At 42.4% G+C, this 18731-nt stretch overlaps 1 protein-coding gene across 1 annotated transcript in view; it reads left to right on the top strand.

Annotated features, from left to right (window-relative positions):
• Positions 1 to 17838, top strand: part of IGHMBP2 (immunoglobulin mu DNA binding protein 2) — a 95158-nt gene extending 77320 nt beyond the window's left edge. Inside the window, exons 11-15 of the mRNA XM_044425810.1 lie at positions 2679 to 2773; positions 2919 to 3042; positions 6227 to 7048; positions 9454 to 9638; positions 17339 to 17838. Coding sequence (XP_044281745.1) covers positions 2679 to 2773; positions 2919 to 3042; positions 6227 to 7048; positions 9454 to 9638; positions 17339 to 17536 — 1424 coding nt within the window. The 3' untranslated portion in view covers positions 17537 to 17838. The remainder of the gene's footprint in view (positions 1 to 2678; positions 2774 to 2918; positions 3043 to 6226; positions 7049 to 9453; positions 9639 to 17338) is intronic.
• Positions 17839 to 18731: the final 893 nt, after the last annotated feature.

Genomic DNA, 18731 nt, shown 5'->3' with positions numbered 1-18731 from the left:
GTGAGTTGTCAACTGGAAATGCTGAACTCTCTTGTCTCCCATGCAGTTTGTGGTGTGGCTTAGCTGAGAGAGCATTTGCTTTTAATTGCTTTGGCACACCACACTTTGTCAGTTCTCTGAGTGAACAAGGCACAGAACTTTGCAACTATGGGACAGCAAGCGCCTAACCTTGATGACAGCATATACAACAAGAACTCTCATAGGAAGAAAGGTCAGGGCCCTGGGCACAATGTCTCAGAATTATAAATCAGCCGAACAACTGTTATGAAGCATTTAGCTAGACTGGATAAATATGAGGATTTTGAGTCTGGCTGAGCTCCAGTAGCAATATTCTTTCAGAGATATTAGACCATAGCTATTAGAATAACTAGGGAGTGAGGATACAGTTCAGGGGAAAGGTTTGGATGTTATGTGTTATTGCAGGCGCCTAAGGAGCCTGCATCTAGAAATTGAAAAGGAAAGGGGACTCTTCGATGGAATGAAAATCTCTGGGAAGTGAACGAGGGTTGTTGGTTTTTCAGAAGGGGAAAGGAAGCTTGAGGATGTATAGGTCGGGGTTTATAAATCTGGCACCCCGCAAAGCCAGTCTGGGACACCTGCCAAGCTTTGTCCCACCCTGCAATCCCTCCATTCACTTGCACAGAGGGAAAAATCACCCTCCCCAAAAAACAGCTGGACAGTACATGAGGTCCATCCTCCACTACTGACCACTGGGGCAACAGAGCCCTCGATGACAATCCAGCCAATTTTTGACAAAGATGCTTTCCCACCTATTGATTAAACCAGTGGACAAATATCTTGATTTGCATTTTAGAGAGGAGAAAAACTAAGAAGAGGGAGAGAAGGCAGAGAAAGAAGAGAAGAGCCAGAGAGAAAGAGGATGGATGGATGGATGGATGGATGGATGGATGGATGAGAGAAGGGAGGGAGGGATGGAGGGGAGGAAAGAAAGAAATCCCAGGGGATGGATGAATGAAAGGAAGGAGGGAAGAAAGAAAAGAGAATGGGTGAATGGAGCGAGAGAGAGAAAGAAGAGATGATGGGATAGAGGGAGTGAAGGGAGGACAGAGGGACTAGTTTCAGACATTGTGACTTTCTCCCATTTCCCTTGTTTACCTTGTTGGCTGAATCCAGTCATGGTATGGTCTCTAGACATCATGATAAGAAACAATGGTTTGTTCTATGGTTTCTTTGTATGGTTTGTTCTGTTGTCTGAACCCACAATCATGGTTTCCATAGTCCTGGTACGCAACTACTGTAAAGTCCCCTGGAAAGAGCAACAACTTCAGGAGCAGCTCCAGCCTTCCAGCTTCTATGTGTGGATCAATGAGGAAGAGGCAGAAAACATAAGCAGGGAGTGATGTACCTTGGAACTGAATTTCAGTGGATGATGGGATATGTGCCAACAGTGGCAGGAGTGAGTGGGGAGATTGGAAACCATGATAAAGTAGCAACTGCTTGATTGTCTGTCAGGTAGATCATGGTAAAAAAAAAACCCCATGAACCATGGTAACCACACAGAATTGCTTCTCATGTTGGTGACCAGAGCCAGAGAGCATGAATGAGTGGATGAGAAAGAGAGAGTTAGAGCAAAACATTAGATTGGTGTAGTAGTTCGAAAGTTATACTGTGACTTGGGTGATCTGGGTTCTAGTGCACATTTGGTCATGATGCTCACTGGGTGGCATTAGGTCAGTCACTGACTCTCAGCCGAACCTGCCTCACAAGGGCTATTTTGAGGATAAAACGGAGAGGAGGGGGATCATGTGCCCTGGTATCCTTGGGGGACCAAGACACTCGGGAATGAAGAAATGCAAACTTCTCTCTACTGGATTAGTTCCCAGGCAGGATTCACCTTTGAGACTTGCATTGTAATTGCATTGTACTAGGGATTTCAATATTGATCTTGAGCAATAGCTTTGCTGTTCTCATGACTGCAAACAGTAATGTAACACTTATGCCTGAGCTTGTTGTATCAATCTGCCAAGTGTGGAACTCATAACTTCTACCTAGATACAGCCTTTTTTGAAAAACCTCTAAGGCCTGTAGCCTATATTTGCAAACTATTATTCACTGCAGTTTTCCTGCACAGCAAGTACCTTGATAGTGTATAGGACTCCAACAGGAGTACTCCAGTCTCAAATAGTATAAAATGCCAGGTTTTTAAGAGACTGAGTGATATAAATTGTACATTACGCTTATGTATGTATCCTTTGCCAGTTCATGAAGCAGCAGGTTAGGATGTCTCTTTTTTCATATGGGGAGATGTGGGCCACCAGGAGCTTGGTGCATGTTTAAATCTGTGCTAAAGTAGCTTTCTGTTTTGCCACAATCCTGGCTAAAAGATCATTCCAACACTGCAAGATTTTAAAAGCAGATCACCTCATCATGTGGTTAATGGGCACACAGTAAAATTGTCTGGCACTACTGAGTGTGGATTCAGTGCTCACCATGTACTGGGCAAGCAGCTTATAAAAGGAGGAGGCCCATAATTCTTCAATGAGTAAGCTTGTTCTTTTATACACAATGCATTTAAAGAATAGGGGTGTTTCTTAGCTGGAATGAAAATCTGCCTTTCTGCATCGCTATTGAACTGGGTGCTTTTCCTGTTGAATCTCTCCAGCTGTTCAAAGCTTAAATGGCCCATTCACCATTCACAGTGGTTTTCCCCTTTCCAGGTGAAGTACGTCTTGTCAGCTTGCACATACAGGCTTTGGTAGATGCTGGTGTTAAAGCAAGAGATGTTGCTGTCATTACTCCCTACAACCTCCAGGTGAGTGTGTCTGCCACACCCTCAGAGGCACAATATTCTCTCGCTTTAATTTTGGAAGGAGAGGATCTTCCAGGGTGCAATGATATTTACTGTCTTTCCCTTCTCCCTGCCATATTTGTTTGTCAGCAATGCCTTTGCTTTTCAGGTGGACATGCTAAGAGAAGTCCTCGGTCACAAGTATCCAGAGCTAGAGATTAAATCAGTGGATGGCTTCCAAGGAAGAGAGAAGGAAGCTGTTATCCTCTCCTTTGTGCGGTCCAATAGAAAAGGTAAATAGTTGATAATCAGGGATAATATAGAATGGAAATAATTTTTATTTTCAAGTTGACAGAACTGTTTTTTGTGGAACCTGCTTTGAAATCTAACCCCTTTTACATGCACTTCCAACTTTATGGGAACTGTTCCTGTGCAGAACAATGGTGCAGGGACTCACATGCATATAACACAGCATGACTGTGTGGATGGGGCAGGGTGCATGAGTCGTTGGCACAACACACTCTTCTTGTGGCTTGCCATACGAATGACCAAGCAATTGCTTTTGCCCATGCGATCACACTGTTGCAGCAGCATGGCATCGCAGCACAAAGCTGGCAGTGCTCATGAAGGCGACCAGCATCTCCCTTCCCTGACCAGAAGCTTCCCAAAGAGGGAGGGAGGGAGGGAGGGAGAGAGAGTGCAATTGACAACAAAGGTGACTGGATGATTGATTCACTTTCCCAAATAGTTGGGATCCATCTTCTGGTTGTCTACCAAAGCCTAGTAAGTGGAAGATGCCAGCATGTTACAGAGTAAGCAAATCACAGCATGTTATTATCTTTGTATTCTTTGCACTTGGTGATTATTTTCTGGGTTATGCCTATTAAGTACATACTTGTGATTAGTACTGCTTAATATTTCAACAGGTTTTGTGCCAAAACCTTGTATTCCTCCAGATGGTAGGAACAAATCCTGCCAACCTGAGCTGCTTTTATTGTTTGTTTTTCTACTCGTCTCCTGCTTTGCTGCAGGAGGAACAGTAGACTCCGTCACTGCCCAAGTTAGCAGCTGAGCTGACTCATCTTGGCATTTGCTATATCTGTTATTACAGATCTTTGAGAAAATAATTGGAGATCAGAAATAGCTTCTGAAAAAGTCTCATATGTATTTGTCTTTATAACCATTCGCTTATATGCGTGTGCTGGTTAATTGCCTTTTTTTAAATAGCATATGCTGTCTGTTCTTCTGACCTTTATGAAAGTTAGACTCATATCAGCAGCTAGGAACAAGCAGAATGTATCTGCAGGCTCTGTGCTGGGCTTCTGTCACTAAATTCTGCTGGAACAATACAGCACTGACCTATATCTTTGCTCTAGTTCCAGTGCAGATGTGAATGCCTGTTAGCCTTAGTTAATCAGCTTGGACCATCCAGATGGATATCCCTGCTGTTCTGACACTCCAAATCATATGATGAGAACCAAGGATGAGCAACTGTGGCTTATGAAGCTGCATCAAGTCCCACAAATTCCATGTTCTGGCTCCCAGCTGTTGACTGAAATCTGATTTCCTTACTTAAAAATAGAATAGAGTGAAGCTGGATTTCCACCTTGATTTCTCAAAAGCTGACCCTGAGGCAGCATTGAGACCACTCCAGAGCAACAAAATAAGTAGGACTTGCAACCAGTTGAAGGATTCACACATCAGCTATCTTTACACATTGTCAGTTTGTTCGGCAGTTAAAGTCCAGCACATTTGACATACTCTCTAAAATGCAGTGTTGGTGTCATTTGAGGTATTAGTAATAATAAAAAGCTCCCACACAAGGAATGTTCATCCTTGATAGTTTCTTGTTCCTTCTCTATTATGGGAGTATACCAAAAATCAAAATATCCCCAAAAATGCAAATGTGTCTTCACATCTCAGCCCCACTGCATTAAGTGACCTCCTCCTGATTCATGAATTAATCTTGTACATGCTTCATGAAAGTATATTCCATTCAACATAGTGTGACTTACTTCAAAGCAACATCATAAGATTTTGCTATAAAACTTTAGGACCATGATCAATCTGCTAATTATGTTAATTAATCCCTGTGGCAAAGTTGGGTACCATAAATGTACCTGAGTCTCTTAAAATACTTTTAGCAGATGTGATCAAGAAATTTTTGACAAGTTTTTTTTGACAACAATATCTGTTGGATATCTCACAGGTCCCATTTTCTTGTTGCCCTTCCCATGTGGTTTTAAAATCTTGAAATGGGAAGACAAGAAATGCACTCTAGTAAACTTTGAATCAAGTTAGGAGTTTCTTTTTTCCTTTTTATTTCTTTATTCCATTGACAGACTTAACTGTAAATATAAGCAATCCTATGACTACCATCAGAAAAACAAATAAAATAATTGCTGTATAATATCTGTTTTCATTGCATGAAAATGATCTCCATATTTTTATGAACAACTTCAGGCACATTTGACTTTTTCTGAATACAGGATTAGATGCCCCTTGTTATGGTGATGAGGTTTGCAATTCTACAGTCATGAATGCAGAATTAGATATCATGCACAGAATATAACACCCCAAGAAATCTTGAATTTCATCTAGTTTTACTGTTATGATAATGAGACAATAATAACATACTTCTGAACTATGTATTCCTCTCATAGGCTGCTTACTTTTGCTTGTTATCTGCTTATGAAATGCCAGTTTTTGTTAAAAATGTTCATTTTCATTTATGTATGAATGTGTCTTTGCACTTTTCTATGGATTGTTCATGCATTGCATTCATTTCAGAAGCTTTCTTCTTGATGGATTTAGAATTCTTCCATGTGCATCCCGGTTGACATCAAGGTTTCTTGACACAGTGTTATTCCAGTGTGTTTGATGTCTCCCTAGCCATTCAGATGGGACCTTGTACTGCATTTATTAAACAGTGGGCATTGCCCAGTGCCCATCCATGAGCATGGTGCATGTGAGCAGCCAGTCCCTTTGACTCCATTGCACCAGCATCACCCACTGCTTGTGGAATAGAGACTTAGCACTTTTGTGGGCAAGCCCCCAAACAGTCAGCAATGCTTGCTTCCAGAATGTGGCACTTGGGAGCTGTGCCAGCCTGCCCTGTTCCAGAAGCAAGTGTTTCTGCCTGTTTTGGGCTGCCTCTGGAAGTGCTAAATCTCCATTCCACAACTGCTTGTGCAAGTTGTATCAGCAGGGCGGCCTGATTACCATTGTTTGGTTAGTGGTAGCAATAAATAATCTACCTAAGCATCAGTATTCCTGAGATGGTGTATATGAGGTCTGCTGAGTACATGATACATGTATGAAGTCTGAAATCCCACATTCACTCACTTGGGAGTAAGTCCCATTCAACTCAGTGAAATTTGTTTCTGAATAAGCATGGTTAGGATAGAACTTCACATGTTGTTCCGACTTTACATAGGTTAGTTTTTGAGTCCTGTTTTTTGTTTTTCTGACTCCTAGGTGAAGTGGGATTCCTCGCTGAGGACCGGAGAATAAATGTTGCAATCACCCGCGCCCGGCGCCATGTCACTGTAATCTGTGACTCTCGGACAACTGGCAACCACAGTTTCCTTAAACGGCTGCTGGACTATATGAATGAGCAAGGGGAAGTGCGCACAGCCTTTGAATACCTGGATGACATTGTGCCAGAAAACTATGCTCCCAAGAACTCCCAGGGTCTCAGTGAACAAGAAAGGAGACTTAAATGCAACATCTCACCAGCCCCAAAGGCTGATGGTGAGAAACCGAGAAGAAAGCCAGCCAAACAGATGGGGGAGAGGCCAGCTGAATGTTCTGTGCAGAGTGTGGCCAGGGTCACAGCCGTGGGACCTGAGGTGAAAGAAAGCTCATCTCATCATAAAGCAAGGATACTGGAGTTCCTGGACAGTAGTGAGACGCAACTGGATTTCCCATCATTGTTAAATGCTCATGACAGGTTGCTTATTCACCAATTGGCAGAGGAATGTGGTCTCCAGCATGTCAGCATAGGAGAAGGTAGAGAGAGGTACATAAGTGTTCGTAGGAAAGCCGCAGCCACAAATTTCTCTCTGGGAAATGCAAAGGCCTGTCAAGAGGAGTTACCCAACAGGCCTCCTAGCCCTCCGAAACAAAATAATGGCCACGAGGAACAGAGAGGAAGTGGTGCTGGTGTGGGAAAAGTGGATCTGAAAACATTGCACATGGAACGGCTGCAAAGAGAGAAGGCCAAGAAAGAGGAGAAAGCAAAACAACATCCTGAATTGGCTACCAGTCTGCGTGAACTCACTGGGAAAAAGCACAAAAGTAAAGGCAAACGTAGATATTCATCGCTCTGGGGATTTCCTTTCTGTAGCAATTTCTGCCTTAACACAGTATTTAGACTGATTATACTTTGCTGTTGCCCCTTCACTCTTAAGGCAGCTTTTATTTAAACCCCTGTGGAGAGCCATCCCTTCGACTTGGAGTCCTTTAAAGCTCTATTGCTACTCCTGCACCACAGCTATGGCTGGGACAGTCTTTCCTTTGGAAAAGCAGCTACTTTTAACAGCAGCCACAATTTCATCACTGCTCTGAGAGCACAATGTTTGCTCATTCCATGCGCTTCTTTTGAGGGTTGCATTAAGATACTAGGCACAGCTTCTGGAAACAAAACATATGCTCATTCAAAAAGCAATAAAAAATTATCAGACTGATGATTTTGAGTACAAACTTGGACTTTGCTCTGTGGCACTGGCCAATTGTATAGTATGCCTGAGGGTGTACAGAACAGATGCCTTTCTGGCAACTGGGCAACCTGCTTCCCTAGCCATGATGCAGTCTGAACAGGCTGGATCAAGATTTGGGCATCATGTGCAACTGAGCTGATGAAAGTGGAATTTCCCACTTTTTCATCCCCGTGGCCCTCTGAAAATGTTACCCAGAGGGTCTGAAGACCCTGATGAATGGGGGAGGTGTGGTGTAAGGGAGATTACCATAAAATGGGTGGATGTATTTTGCACAAGCAGAGTCCTTCCATCAATGGAAAGGAAGTTTACCCAGAGTTAACCCAGGATCCAACCCTGTATGAGCAATTTTGAAGCTACCATATCACTCAAAATTGCCTATTCATGTAGGGACAGCAGGAAAATAAATTCATAGAAGGAAGGGCTTCCATTAGCTTCCATAAGGAGTGTGTGTGTATACTTGTGCACATGCCTCATACATGCACATACTTTTGTTTTTTACTGCTAACTTTGAAGGCTTCTGCCACACAACTCCATATACCTGCAATGACTTCCCTCACTTTAACTTACCCTTTGACCTACCTAACCCTCCCTTTCTTCCTCTGAGATCAGTTTTAATAGCAGACTTTTCCCAGGGAGGGCCCATAGCTGACTGGTAGAGCACATGCTCTGCATGTAGAAGGTTGGGTGTTCAGTTCCTGGCATCTCTGGAATCTCAGCTAGCAATGCTGGCAGGACCTCTTGTGTGAAACATTGACAAGCTACTGTAAATAGACCAGGGGTCCTCAAACTTTTTAACCAGGGGACCAGTTGAAAGATGCCGTGCTGGGTGCAGGCTGGAAAGGTGGTGCCAGAGATGTGCGCGGGCCAGTGTGGGGGCGGCACGTGTGGGCGTGCACGCTGAGGTGGGGGCAAGGGGAGGCGAGGCAGGGGTGGGCACGCGCCGCGTGGTGGGCGCACGAGGCAGCGGCTTGCTTGCTTGGAGATGGTTTTCTTTGAGTGAGCAAACCGCTGCCTCCCCACGCAGGGGAGCAAGGCGGGCTGGGCTGCAGCAGGCGTGCGTGTGGGTGCAGGCATGTGCGCAGCGGGTCCAAATGGGCATGGCGGGCCAGATCCGGCCCCCGGGCCGTAGTTTGAGGACCCATGAAATAGACAGTACTGGGCTAAATAGAGCAGTGGTCCTGTTTGATCTGAGGGAGGTTCATGGACTTGCTCTGTTTACATAAGGAGCACATGGTTTGCACGTAATAACAACCCATCAGGTTAAAAAACCAATGGGCTGTTGTTCATGAGTTGGTGTGCTGCTTATACATACCTACTCATGTAGCACCTTCCAGTTTTATAGCACATCTCATAATTCATTCCTTCATAAGTTGTGGAATGCGTTATATAAATCTGGAGTTAACCCAGCAGTTAAACCTAACAATAAACAACCTCTAAACAATCCAGCAGTCCAGATCTGCAAGTCATGCTGAACAACCTACCATCTTGGGTTGTTTAATAACAGAGGAAGAGGCAGGTGTGCTGCAGATGTGTTAACATGCAAAGGGCCAATGCCTGTGCACTTTTGGCAACCAAATACTCCCAACCTCTTCATTCTTACTACTCCTTTCTCATGCCTTGCCCCATCTTTGTTTAGCTTATCTTGCATAAACCTTGTTTGGAGGGACTTTATCATGTTTATGTTGCTCTGAGTGATGCTGCTTGCTTCAGCAAAGGTTATTTTTTTCTTTTTTTTTTTCATACATGAACATGTGAAACTAGCCTTCTGTCAGTCCATACCCTTCTGCTGATAATTAGCCCATAGGTTTCTAGACAACGTGTCCATGAATTTCTGTTCCTAACTATGAGGACCAAATTCTTCATGGATTTTCCTGAGGACTGGATCATACGGGACCTTTTTGCGCATTAAAAACATGCGTTGAAAGTGTTCCTCTATTGCTTTCGAGTGAATGTTTTGGTGTTTTTTTCTGCTTACGCTTTTAGAGAATGCTGCTGTTAAAACTGGAGTGGAAAGTGCAACTGAAGAAGACTTCGATGCTCTGATTTCTGCTGCAATTAAAGCTGACAACACATGTGGTTTTTCCAAGTGCAAAGCCAGTGTAACAACCCTGGGACAGCTCTGCCTGCATTGCAATAAACTCTACTGCCTCAGCCACCACATCCCAGAGGTATGTTTTGTCCTGTCCTAGTTTAAACAGGACACCCTCTTCACCAAATCTTGAATCCAGGCCTTCAGGGCTGAATTTCCCATACTGTAAATTAAGTGTCTTCTATTAAAGCTTCTGACAGGCTCAGCTTTTGGAGAAACTTTATGACAGGTGGAAGAAATAGTGAAGGCCAGTTCAACATGGACCAATCCACTTTTGAGTGAAACCTTCACCTCCCCCGCCCCCGTCTCGTGTTCACTGTTGTTATAAACGTGTGCATATGCACACACACACACGGTGGGTTTTTAGAGGCTGGGAGGTAAGGAAGTCCAGGTTTACAAAAGCTATATTGCTTAAAAGCCACATACAGCATAAATCATTTTAAAAAATGAAATATGTTTGATTCCAGTTTAATATCCTAATGATGGGGAAGATCTCCCCTACTGTGCTCTAAGTGAAAAAAGAAAGTTGCTCAGTGGTATTAAATTGCCTATACTCATTAGGGAAAATTAAGCATTTTCTCTATTCCCCTTTTACTACTATTTATGGTTTATGATCTTCACTGTGTTTGAAGAAATCTCCCTTCACTGTTTTTCCCAAGCTCTAATGCAATAATATTTCCATACACTTAATAAAAATGCACCCCTACCCCTCTTCTTTATTGTCCTCTGGTTTAGATTTAATTTTTATTTTTGTGTGGGTGTCCTTCATTAGAATGAACAGACCAGGCCATTAAAAAGCATTTAACCTTGCAGAGCAAGGGATCTGTGTTTAACCATGTGTCACTGTTGAAACAATGTGATTCTTCTGCATCCTTTCTCTCCCACCAAGCATCTGAGTCATTTCCTCTTTACCTTAAATCACCTCTACTTTTTTCTTCACAATTCACATTGTGACAATTCACTCTCGGTCTGGTAAGATGTTTGTGGGGGGTTGTTGCTTTAGAGCAGGTCTGGGCAGAAAGTAGATGTTACGGACTTCCCTGTTCACCATTAGCATTTGTGGAAAAAAAGAATTCTTCGCATTCTTGACCATTCACCACACTCCTGGGGGCTTCTGGGAGCTGAAGTCCACAATTTCTAGAGCTCTACCTTCTGTTCATGTATATTGGGAGGGGTGTTGATGCTAGCATGAAAAGGGCAATCTCTCAGCATTAAGCAATAAAGTACATGTACGTGGAAGGTCCCAAGTTGAGTCTCTAGCATCTCAAGTAGCAGAACTGGGGAAGGCCACTGCCTGAAACTTGGGGGAACCGTTGTTAAAGTAGACAGAGCTCAAGTAGATAGGCTAATCATTACAAGAAGGCTCCTTCAAGTGGCACTCACTGCATTGCATGAAGCATCCAGCATATGTGGCATATTGTCACCTGTCTGCCCCATTCCCCATTGTTCTAACAGATGTGCATACAATCCTTTTGACTGTATGTCACACACAAAGAGTAGCTTTAGGTTAGATAGATTGTGCTGGGCCTTTTCTCCTCTCTTGGGCAAGCAGTTCTTGTCCCACTGGTGTAAGAGATGCCAAAGTGCAGCAGCTGATGTGGATGCAGCGCGATTTGTAAGCAGGGATCTTTGCTCCAGTCATCAGCCAAAGCGAAAGATCGCTATGTGCCTGTCACTGTGGTTCTAGCAAAGAAGGGGGTGGGGTGTTAGGGATTCCTTGCATGTACTTTGCCTGTTTTCCTGTACAAGAGGGGAATGTTTCACTCTCACTGTGCAATCTGTCAAGCTTATCTCCATGCACTGCTAACGCAGGACATAAAAATCTTCTGTACCAGAAATAATAATTATTGATTTACCAGCACAGACTGCTTCCAGACATCCTGTTTATGCCCCTCTTATGTGTTTGAGGTAGTTGGTCATCTTGTGCTTTTGAACTGATGGGGAAAGTGTTGTAGCTAGTAACTGAGGACATTTTAAATCAATAATGCCTGAACTGTTTGTATTATGGATTAACTGGCATTCTGCCAGTAGTTGTTTTTTTTACCATACAATAGAAGTAAATACAGCAAAAGTATGACTATTTTCTGTGGAAAAATGAGCAAACTATAAGTATTCTATATGGAAAAATGAGCAAACTACAAGTATTCTTCTACAGATATATTTTTCACGGGGAAAATGTGAGATATCTCAGGGCAAAAAAACAAGGAAAATCTGAGAAGACTGTAAATAAAGAAGCTAACTACACCCTTTTTGATCTGAATAGCACATGGGGAAATATCTCAGATTTTTGGATATTCAGATATTGGAATTGAAGGGTTTGTTAGCATACAGGCAAAGGGCATGTTCTGGCCCTGAGAAGCCTTGCACTTCTCCCTGCACATGAGCGGCTGCCACAACCAGCCCAACCACATCTGTGGCCGTGATCTCCTAGGAGGATATATTGGTGCATGAACCAAATGCCATAAAAATATAGCACAGCCATTCACATGGTTCTAGCAACTGGAAAAAGTTGTGTTTATTTATTTACTTACTAGATTTATATCCCACCTTTTTTCCTTCCAAGGAACTCAAGGCAGCTTACATAAATCTCCTCTTCCTCTCAGTCTTATCCTCTCAGAAACCACCCTGTGACAGAGGTTGGGCTGAGAGTCTGTGACTGGCCCAAAGTCACCCAGTTGGCTCCTTGGCTAAGTGGGGACTAGCGATTAACAATTCCCTTCTCCACACTTGCTGTCACCATTCCATCCTTCATGCTGCTTCTATATCTTAGACTGTTAAAAAACCAACAACAAAACAATAACAACACGGTGTTTGCCAGCTCCCTTTTAACAGAAAAGAAAAGAGAAAATCAGTATTCTGAGAATGTGCAGTTTGCTCTTTAAATTCAACTTAAATTATTGAAGGAGGAAAATAAAAGGGGTTTGCCAGCTCAGGTGCTGCCCTGTTTGCTCCTCTCCCCATTGCCTGCAGCTCTCAGGACTGTTGTTTGGCACGGGGAAGAGCAAGCCTGCAAGCGCCTACACATTGGTCCCAGGATCCAGCTGTTGCAGCACCAGCACATGGGATGCACCATAAGCAGTTGCTGCTGGCTTTTAAATATGTCTGACTTGAGGAAGAGCATACTTTCTTCTTTTCATTTTTCTAGTCACCAAAGTAATTTTATTTTCAGCTACAATTTTAAAGTTAGCCATTTTAGAGCCCCCTAGTGAAGAGCTAATTGCTTAAAACCATATTGGGATTTATACTGTTTGGATTAATAAACTTGTCTCTTGTACATGTTGGATTTTGCTCAGAATTTTAAATGGCTTGGCTTGAGGAATAGAGCATGTTCTCTTTTCAGAATTAAATCAGTTCAATTATCAAACAGTCATGTCACAAATTTAAGTAGAGTTCAAGGCTTATTCATTCCCAGCCCAAATTTTAGACTAGTTAATGCAGAACTGATGAGATGTTCACATTTTTAGGAAAGGCTGGATTGGTCTAGTGCAGTCATACTCAAGTTGCTCCTGTCTGCAAATCTCTTCCCATTTATTCTGTTTCAGAGTGGTTTGTCTTTTATTTTTTGAGGGCAAAAATCAGATGTGAAAGTCATATTAAAATGAAGTCTTTTAAGCAATGGCTACTGTACTGTTTCACCTTAATAAACATCAGCTGCCTGCATTTCATCACTTCCCTGTAATGAAACAGAGCTTCCATCAAAGCCTGTGTGATGGAACACTGTTCCATTTCAGTCATTAATTAAATGTCCCTTTTATTTTATTAGTGCACCCACTTTTCTCTCTAGTTATATTTCCTTTTGATGTGCTCACAAAAACAGTCTACTTATAGTAGCTTTACTTTGCCCTTAGAAGTCTTTGAACACTGAGGTGTTCCATGGTTCTCCCTGACTTCCTGTCATAAACAGGTTCTTTCTGACCCAGATATTATGAGGGTGTAAGAATTTCCTTCCTCCTTGAACATAATTCTCTTTCCAAGATACTTCCATAATATTCCCTTGTATTATTCTGTCTTCTAGAATTTATCACACTGGCATCTGGTATATTGCTCTCTACACATGAGCCATAATTCCCTATGATTTGCTCTCTGGTTCTTTCTCTTACATGATCTTTATTTAGGGCTAGCAGTTGTGCCAAAGTGCAGGCCATACTGCTTAATCAAGGGTGGGAGGTGTTTTGGAGTCAACCTGTCTGCTTCCTAAGAGGAAGTTTAAAAAATCTGGCCTGGGGATGAAGAAAGATAGCTGTTACTGTCACTCTGCAAGAAAATAGGGGAACCCAGGAGTAAGCAGATGTGGAAGAATCTGAATTCCAGGGAATTGAAGTGAATGAAATTTTAGTAGTCAAAAGGCTGTATTATCTTATGCTTCTCCAAATTCAGTTGATAGGACATATAGCACATAGCAACCATCTAGGTGCCCAATTCCCCAGCAAATTTTGAAGGGCTTTTGGCACCCTTGCTCTTTACAGTCAGAGATGCCACACGTTCATTCGGACCTGGGTAGATGTTGACAGGAAAAGTAGTCTGAATGAGATCTGAACTGAGCCTCAAAGCATTGCAACATTAGTTAGACTGTGGCAGCAATGTGCGTAAATCAGAGGCTGAAGTTAATGGTCAAGAACCAATGTGAGTAATCTGGGCTTTGTTATCATCAGAGTCCAATCTGAATTTTGTTTTACTGTATAATTACATTCACAATTCTGGGTGGCTATCTTAAATGAAGAAGCTTATCTGTGAAAGGATCCACTGATGGCTAATGTCAGGTTTGAAGAGTCTTTCCCTCAGTTCTGGAGGCAATCCTGCTCTAGGATCAAATAAAGTTTTCACTGGTTAGGCTTGACAAAATGCGCTTCCCCAGACTGGGCTCTTGTGATGGAATTACAGTCAGGAGCAAAGACAAATTCTGAGGAACTCCTTGTTTTCCAGCAGGACTTTGCATTTTCTATTTATTTTATTTATTTATTACAAGCATTGATATTCCGTCCTTCCGCCAAGTGCTCAGGGTGGCTTACATCTATAGCAGTTGTGTTTGGTGTGTGAAAGACATCAAACACAACTGTCATGGAAATATACTTGTGTCAGGCAAGGACTATTACTGCATCAAGTATAGGGAGCTCTGGATGCCTTTCCCTAGCAAGACTTTATAAAGTTCATCTGTAGGCAGTTGCTACATGCAGTTGAGGTTCCTGCTAAACCTTGAGAAAACCTGAACAGAGATCAGAGGCTATATGCATTGACACTGAATAGTAAAACCTGCATCTTTACTTACCTGTGCTAATGGAAGCTGCTTATTTTTCCCCTTCTGGTTATGTTTGTTTTTCCCCCTTCTGTCACATGTGTTTACTCTTAGTCACTTTTATATCTCTCAGCACTTTGAACTTATCCAGCTGAAGAATCCAGCTGTGTTGCTTCTCTGTTATACAAGCAACAACAGCAGCAGCTGCCACAAGTGAGATCTGACTGTACTGATTATCTTTCATGCAGCAGAGCTGAGTCCAGCTCAGTCTTTTAATTTTGAACCAATAACTGAAATACCTGCATTTTGTTTATCAGACAGGTTCAAAGGGGGATGCTTACCCAGTAAGAAACTTTAATAATACTTTTGCATTGATCTAGTTTAATGTTATTTTTACAGTCAGATACACTTTTAATATATAGCTGGACTCAGGGCAGCTTATAGGCAGCAAAGCCTTCCATACTCTCTACCAAGTTTTTAAGGACATAATCCTGTTAAATTTCTATAGTGTTAAACTTGCTGCATGTATTGCAGAAAATTACTTAAAAATTTGAAGGAAAGTCTCCAGGTGTGACACAATTCCATTTACAGCATGTTGTTCATGTGGGTAGGCATATTCTCAGTGATGCATTTTCACTGTTCATAACTATCATCTTCACTATAAGAACAGGCAGTCCTTGCTTAAGAGCTCTGCTGGATCAGAGAACAGGCTTGTCTTCCCAGAAACCTACCTTCAGGGCATCCTAACTCCAATCCCAAAGGTAGCACACAGCCATCATGACTAGTCATTATCTATTCAGGCCTATTCTTCAAGAATTGTCCTAATCCCCTTTTAAAGCCATCTGCATTGGTGGTGATTAAGGCATCCTAAGGTGGTGAACTCCATAGTTTATCCTGTGTAAAGCGTTACTTGCTTTTATCTGTGCTACCTTTCAGCCCTGCTGGATGATCCTGGGTTTGTTTGTTTGTTTGTTTACTGAGTTTATATGCCACACCCAGAAGTCCCACTCAGGGACTCCCCTTCTAGTATTCCCTTTCTCTGTAACACACATAATTTTATGTACCTCTGCCATGTTCCCACCCCCCTCTGACCCTGTGCTATGCACTGTGATGATTCTGAGCTTACAGAGCCTTGTTTGAGGCACACCCTCCATGTCCCCATCTACTCTTGATAGGCCAGACCTTCTCAAGAATGAGTGGACAGAACTCACAGCACTTCAGAGAGCACATTGGCTGCTGAAGAGAGGAGTGGCTTCTCCCATCACAGAAAACAGTGGGATTGCATGAATGCTTGGAAATACTTAGCACAAGTCAGAGGGACATTGTCACGCCAGTGAAGAACCTGTTAAAAGCAACATTTGTCTAGATCTCTTATTTCCTTGATGGGAAACTGAAACTGTTTTAGCCTAGGCCCACTTTTAAATTCCTTTATTGGTTCATGTGGTTTATTAGTCACCCTGTATCAAATTGTACCCAGGCAACTTATGTTGATGTGTGACCTGTAAGACTTCTATCCCAGTCCTAACTACACTCATATGGGCTTAAGGGACTGGCTTACAGACAGTATTTAAATCAGGGATACAGAACCTCAGGCCCAGAGGCCAAATCAAGCCTTCCAGAGGTCCCTGTCTGCACTTTTCCAAAAGCCCACACACCCATCCCTTTGCCTCAGTCACTTTTTCCCAACCACCAATTATTAGATGGTTCCTGGTTGTTCTGCAGGTTTTGCCTCATTCTGAAAGGTTGAAATGCCTATCCTAAAGCTTAGTTACTGGTATAAGAGCTTTAAACTAAAAATGCTACTATTTTGGACCATCACCTTTTTTCTCTGGCCCCACACACCCCTGGAATGTAACCCGTAAGAGCTTCCCCAAAATGGAACATGGACCTCAGGTCAAAAAAGGTTGTGCAGCCCTGAGACTTTGCCTCAGGTTTGATTCAGTTTGCTTTGAATGCCTCCCAGACACACTCAGAAACTGCATGGCTTTCTTGCTCCTCAAAGTCAGGAGCTTCCCTGAGCTGTGCTAGTGCGCAAAGACTGTGCACTTCATTGAAGACTTAAGCAAACCCAGCAACATCTGGGGAAGCTTTTCCAGAGCCTGAGGGACACTTTAATACTTATAGATGATGTATGCGGAATCTCATTTTACAGTCCAAGCCAGAGAAGAAATTGCTGGAGGAGATAACGCTCAATTCATAATGTAATCGAGCTGGACAAATTCATATTCTGAGCTAGGTGGTGATAAAATTCAGCAATATCCTTGGTGACAACCCATCTACAGGAGAGCAAGGACAAACAAGTTGTTGTTTGCAGTGTAGTATGGTTTTATTTATCTAATGTATCTAATTGTAGTTGGTGAAGAAAATGCTTCAGCTGTCTGAAAGGAATATTTAATTTTAATATTAAAAGAGCTTCAATTAAAAAGTTGATTGTTTTAAGGACTGAGAACAATGTTGAAGCTATGATACGAGGGCCCCAACAATGCCTGTTCTGGCTACAGCCTCTCTTGAGCCTCCCATTAATGCCATGGCTTTATTTCCTGCAGATCCATGGATGTGGGGAGAAGGCCAAAGCACACGCCCGGCAAAGAATCAGCAGAGAAGGTGTTCTGTATGCTGGGAGTGGATTGAAGGACAAGTCTTTGGATCCTGCCAAAAGAGCTCACCTTCAGCGGCGACTGGACAAGAAACTCAGTGAACTGACAAGCCAAAGGAAGAGCAAAAAGAAAGACAAGGAGAAATGAGATGGTTTGCTTCATGGAGGGCAGGTCCCAGCCAGCCTGTTCTTCAAGCCCCATCTTAAAAAATGCTCAGAATCCAGAGGGAAAAATTGAAGCTCCTAGGCCTTTGGTGTGGACCAAAAACACTTGCACATTGAAAGCCCTATCTTCAGCTTTTAAAAAATGTTACAAGTCTCACCTTGTCCTGAAAAATGTATTTATACCAGGCATGTCAAGTCTATAAAGCATTTCTGATTAAAGAAGCGGGGAGCTTTGTTTGGAGTAATTATCTTTATTGGCAAGGTAATAAATATACACCAAATGCATATGTCTTGAGGAATAAACTGTCTATTGGACATACATAGCACGATAATATAATCATTATTGTCCATTTGGACACTGGGCTTACATAATAACAAAGGGCAGGGGAGCAATCCAAACAGCCACAGGTAACTTCCAGAATTAAGGGAACACAAAGAGCATTTTCATTTCTGAAGCTTGGTAACTTGTATGTTGGAAGGAAAAGTAAGATACCAGTAAAGCTTTTGAGAAGGCATAGCTAAGCTATCTCTACTTACTATGACTACACCTTATAATTCAAAAGACCACATTTGAGAAAGGAACTAATAACCTCAAAGGATGGTTTCAACTCACAGGCCCAACAAGACTTCCAGAGTTTCCACATTAATGGTAATAAAACTGTGTCTGTTTTAAAAGTCATTGCTCCCACAGCCTGCACTTTAGACTGTTGCTGAAGTTGTTGAGTACAACACCAAGGCAAAGAAATTCCAGCAACACGTCACCAAGAGGGAAATGCCCTTGTCCAGCATATATGTTCATAATGAATTTAGTACAGGTCACTTGAGTGCTGAAATAAATTCAGAAGCAATAGATCAGGATTTAATACATGGAAAGCATTTTCCAGTTGCTCCATGGGTATTGCTAGCACTTGTGTGTTAGCATGAATAAGGATGATAAGTGTACCATCCGTGTGCAAGGTGCATCACTTTGAAAAATAGCAATTGGTTGGTTTCAGCTATTATCCAGAATACAAGCTCACATACAGAAATCCCAGATCAACCCCGTAATGGTCTATAATAGAGCCAAGATGCCTGACTTTTCCTTATATCTTTTCTTGCCATCTAGTGCATTTTTGCCTGGCAGAAGAAAGCATAGCTATTGCCTTTGATGACAAAAGTTCCCTGTTTTCCTCTTAAAA

The sequence above is a fragment of the Varanus komodoensis genome, unplaced genomic scaffold (assembly GCF_004798865.1).
Source record: "Varanus komodoensis strain SLA01 unplaced genomic scaffold, ASM479886v1 scaffold16, whole genome shotgun sequence".
In the NCBI taxonomy this organism is placed as follows: domain Eukaryota; kingdom Metazoa; phylum Chordata; class Lepidosauria; order Squamata; family Varanidae; genus Varanus; species Varanus komodoensis.
The sequence above is the reverse complement of the archived record's forward strand: the minus strand, read 5'-3'. Positions and strand labels throughout refer to the sequence as shown.